The sequence below is a fragment of the Myripristis murdjan genome, chromosome 13 (assembly GCF_902150065.1).
Source record: "Myripristis murdjan chromosome 13, fMyrMur1.1, whole genome shotgun sequence".
NCBI classification, from domain to species: Eukaryota; Metazoa; Chordata; class Actinopteri; order Holocentriformes; family Holocentridae; genus Myripristis; species Myripristis murdjan.
In genome coordinates this window covers 6,573,860-6,578,859 of record NC_043992.1, presented here as the reverse complement: position 1 = coordinate 6,578,859, position 5,000 = coordinate 6,573,860, and the positions used below count along the sequence as shown (strand labels likewise).

General features: G+C 42.8%; 1 protein-coding gene across 4 annotated transcripts in view; it reads left to right on the top strand.

Annotated features, from left to right (window-relative positions):
- Window positions 1–5,000, top strand: part of spint2 (serine peptidase inhibitor, Kunitz type, 2) — a 28,558-nt gene that overhangs the window by 13,101 nt on the left and 10,457 nt on the right. For 2 of the 4 annotated variants that reach the window (XM_030067372.1, XM_030067371.1), the window contains 3 exons: window positions 249–308; window positions 1,328–1,363; window positions 1,508–1,540. In XM_030067372.1, the coding sequence (XP_029923232.1) occupies window positions 249–308; window positions 1,328–1,363; window positions 1,508–1,540 (129 nt within the window). The remainder of the gene's footprint in view (window positions 1–248; window positions 309–1,327; window positions 1,364–1,507; window positions 1,541–5,000) is intronic. The other 2 variants (XM_030067373.1, XM_030067374.1) reach the window with 2 other exon arrangements.

The window sequence follows — 5,000 nt, the reverse complement described above, 5'->3', positions numbered from 1 at the left end:
AGGCAGCAGCAAATTACAATGCAGACAGGAAATAACATTTCAGCATTATAAAATATTAAAAATATCATTTGATCAGAAAGTTTCTTCATCATATAATCTAGACTCCTGCTGCTGCCACCTGGTGGCCAGCAGGGAAATAACACACTGCCATGTCACTCTTCATCTCTCTCTCTCTCTCTCTCTCTCTCTCTCTCTCTCTCTCTCTCTCTCTCTCTCTCTCTCTCTCTCTCTCTCTCTCTCTCTCTCAGGTCCAGAGCTCGTGAAGGAGGCTGAGGATGAGGGCGAGTCGAAGCCAGCTGATGAGAGCGGTGAGAGACTCTTCCTCACATCCAGTCACTTCCATAATTTGTACCTTTGTGTCACCATGGCAACACCGCAGAGTCACTAAGCCAAGCCAAAAACTGGATCAATTGTGCTTTAATGACACTAAAAAAACAAACAAACAAAAAAAAAAACAGAATCGATTTTGTTGACTGAAACACTCCGGCGGCGTTTGAAGCGATGTGGTTAGATGTTTCACACTGTGATGACCTTTAGTGACCTCCTGCAGATACAACATGCTACTGCAGTAGAAGTAGAAGTACTGTTCCTCTGCTGGTATCTGACTGCAGTAGAAGTAGAAGTACTGTTCCTCTGCTGGTATCTGACTGCAGTAGAAGTAGAAGTACTGTTCCTCTGCTGGTATCTTACTGCAGGAGATTTTTACTGCACTACTTCTACTTCTACTGCAGTCAAAGTCCAAAGTGTCTCATTTCAGATGTCCTGGCAGTAAAAGTGACTGAGCTCCTTTTTCCAAACAGTAACTGTGTTAGCTGGGATCTTTTCCATGCAGTTAGAAAAGGAGGAGAGAACATGCTGCACACCACATGCTTTTAAAGGGACATTACACTTAACTGAACTCACACACAGAGCAGCTACAGCCACACACAAGTATAAACTAATAACTTGACCTTTACACTTCTGATTCAAAGCACTTGCTGAGGAGAAATGTGAAGTAAAACCACATTAATAACGCTGCCGTGCAAATACAAGATTAAACCCTCACCCATAACACACACACACACATAAAAATATGACAACCACAGAAGACGTATTGCTGACAGTGTCTGTGTGTGTGGAATCCGCCTGTTTGGATTTTGATAAGGAGGATGAGTCGCCGATGTGAGGTCACATGACCCGGCCAGGGTTTCTTGCTCACTTATCACCGCCTCCCTAAATATTTTCTACAGCTGCATGTACCTCATCAGCTCTGCTGCACATCATGTTGTACTCATGTAGTCGCTTCAGTCGTTCCACAGCACTAATCAACATGCCTGATCCTCTGCAGCCGCCACCACAGGTGCTGCTCCTGCAGAAGAGACAGGTAAACACCTCTTCAGAGCCTCTTCACAGAGCTCTGCATGAGGCAGAAAACACTGTAAATACATCACATTTCATTTAACTTAATAAAATAAAAGGTGGCGGGGAACAATCAATGCTAATATTAACGTTATTGATTCCTAACCAGCCACAACAAACACAGCACCTGCTGAGGAGACAGGTAAACACACCTGGATTTACTGGATCTTTGTTCTTATGATCCTTTTATCCCCTTGGACTGCTGCCCTAAATACCAATTAACTCATTAATATTGGACTAATACGCAGTATTGTTACTCTGATAACTACTTGTAACACTGAGTGACAGTTAACACCACATTTCCTCATAATTCCTTATAGGCCTCAGAAGTCTGATTTAAAGGAATAATTCAACTTTTTTGGTCAAAATCAATGGGTAGCATTTCCTGTTAGCTTAGCATAAAGACTTGAAGTCTATGGGAGTCGTTAGCATGGCTCTGTCAAAGTGAAAAAATAAACCTTGTGTGATGTGTGTTTCAGATCCATATGACACACTGTGTTTAAATCAGACAGGCTCAGAGCTGTTAGAGGGTTTACAAACTCCCACATGTCAAATTATTTAAAAAAAAAAAAAAAAATTTCTCCCATAAACATTTGATTTTTGATCAGAATTTCTCAAAAATGCTAACAAATGACAACATGACTTCTGAGGCGTATAACCACTTGTTACTAATGCACACAATATATACAGTATAAGTAACAAATAAACAGTATTTTGCACCATCTTCAGTAATTTACAAATAAAACTTTATCATCAAAATCGTAACCCTAGTTTCTACTCCAAAACATGATGAGCCGTAGCTCAACAAGAGTTAACTCAGTTAACCTGAACACACTGTTATAGTCCGGCGGCTGTGTAAAAAATTGTGCACTTCACGATACAAGAATGAAATTTGGCACACTATTAGAGCATGCGCTAAGGATCATTTTTGGCTATAGGGCCAAAGCAGATTTGTCCCTTGGTAACCGTGGCAACCATGGCAACCAGTTTTCAAAATGGCTGCCACCTGCTGTGATTTTACCTGTAACTCAGGTTCTAGACCACCTAGGATCTTGGTCCTGGTGGTTAATCCTACATTTTCAAGGATGAGGAATACAGTGGTACTATTTACAACATGCTAGCAACTTCCTAACTACATATTTCTGGCATTCAGTTAATTAAATAACAGTAAAAACCATCAAAATATGTATTTCGGTAGAGCACACTGTACATGTTTTCTAAGATGTGGACAGATATGCCATGAAATGCATGTGTGTTGTGGCAATGGCCAAAGTGGAACTATACAGCAGTACAGAGACAGGATACCATTTAGCCTAAAGGCATTTTTGATAAAGCCAAAGAGGAAGGAAAGTGTTACAACACAAAGTTGCATATGATGGCACAGTCCACCACAGTAGCAAAGGGCAGTGCACTGAAATGCTGCCTCGGCACATTTGCATCTTCCACAACACCCCTTTTTGCAACCACAGTGGAGGAGGTCGCAACATGCCAGGCTTGCTTCTGGTAGTGTGGTCCAGTGAACTTCTCATCCACCTGACAGAATCAGAATCAACTTTGTTGTCACATGACACATTTTACAGGTGTAAAAAAAGTGGGTTAAATTATCCATTCATTCATTCATTCATTCTGTGTCCTTCCTCTTCCATCCTCAGTCATCTGGGGAGGGGAGGTCAGGGATTGCAACCATGGCCTGTCCCCAGTAGTGACCAGCTTGGTAGGCTGCCCTCTTTGTATGTTGTGCTACTCGTGTTGGAGGGGAGTCCATCAATCATTCTACCTTTTTGGGTGAACAGCTGCTTCCGTGATTCCTGGCTACTAGTGCGGTCATTCAGGAATACCACAAATGACTCAAGAGGCTCCATCCAGTCATCTACGGTGTCTGGTGTGGCAGCCAAGGCACAGAAGGCACGAGTCACATCACTGAAGTTCTTCCATGTATCCTATGTCGTCTTCTTACCCCTGCCTCCAAATGGTGACACAGTGTCAAAACCAGTAAAGGCAAGCAGCATGATGAGTGCTGATTACCTGTTTCTCAGTGGCAAGGGATGTAACACAACTTGCCAGGAAGGAGAACAGCTCAGCTTTGTTCTCATCAATACGTAGATACTCCGGCCAATTCCCAGGAATGGCACTGGATTGCTCAATGTGTCAACAAATTCCTTTCCCTCTCTTGTTGCATGTTTCAGCCTTCAGTGTTTCTAGTTAACCAGACAATACCCCACAAAATTTCCCATCAAGAGAAAAAAAAAACTCCCTTTAATTGTCTGGCCTCCAGTCCAAGAAAAATCCAAGTCTCAACAAGAATGAATGAATTCTTTGCCCATCCATAACATTATTTATGAGAACAAAGCTGAGCTGTTCTCCTTCCTGGCAACTTGTGTTATATCCCTTGCCACTGAGAAACAGGTAATCAGCACTCATCATGCTGAAGTCGTCTGTACTCAGCCCTGAGATACATCAGGTCTTGCACCATGCAGACATGTGGAGGCTGATACACGCATCATACTACACCTGGAAGATGCTGTGAAGGAGGCAGGGTTTTTCCTGGGGGGTGTGTAGTGTTAGTGTATGTTTATGAGCTTGACTCCAATAATTTAACAATATGTTAAATTATTATTTGTTTTAAAATTGTAAATTACAGACCTAACAATTCAACTACCAATGAATGAGCAGTACTATGCATGTGATAACATAGATTGAAAAATAAGCCGAAGTGATACCTCTTCTCTGAATAGACAAGCTAAGCTAGTTTGCTGCTGTTAGCCAGTGAAAATACAGCGGAGTGGCAACTCTTCGCGTTGTTACACAATCTATGTCAGTGCGCTGCTGTAGCCTGGAAATCCCGGTAAAATAAGACAGTCGCCTAAAAAGTAACTTGTTTTAGACCACTTTCACTTGTTTCAAGATCATTTTTCAGGATCAGTGTTTCCTTGTTCCTTGTGGCAGGTTTTTTTTTTTAACTTACTGAACTGTTTTAAAAACACAGACAGCTAGCTAAGAGGATGGCTGGGAAAGTGGAAATTCGAGGGAGGTCGGTTGGTTCGACAAGATCCTTTAATTCACACGTGAGCGGGCAAACACACGCCGCACAGATCGGCAGCATGTGTGAGCTCGTCGTATATCATCATATAGCAGTCAAACTAACCTGCATTTTCACTTCCACCACCAGGATGCCGATTAACACACACTAGCGAAGAAACCGAAACACAAAACAAAATCCTCTAGGAAGGGAATTTCTCGGCTCTGTTCTTCCTCTTTGGCAGTTTTGGCAGCGACTTCCAGTGCAGTCTTGTTGATACAGCGCCACCACATCGGCGCAATGCTGCAACTGCAGTTAAAATGACATCCATCTACCACAATGCTTGTCAGAAAATAACAATTTTCCCGACGTCAGAGTTTTGAGAGCCGGGGGCGGCACGAAATTAGGCGGAGGCGGACGCCTCGTAATTTTATATGCAGGAAAAACCCTGGAAGGGTATGACAACCTCTCTATATGCACAGTTGACACAGATGTGCTGGTACTGGCAGTGATGGCAGCCCATCGCCTCAACATTGCTCAGCTGTGGGTTGCCTTTGGAGCTGGGAAGAGTTTCCGGCATTTA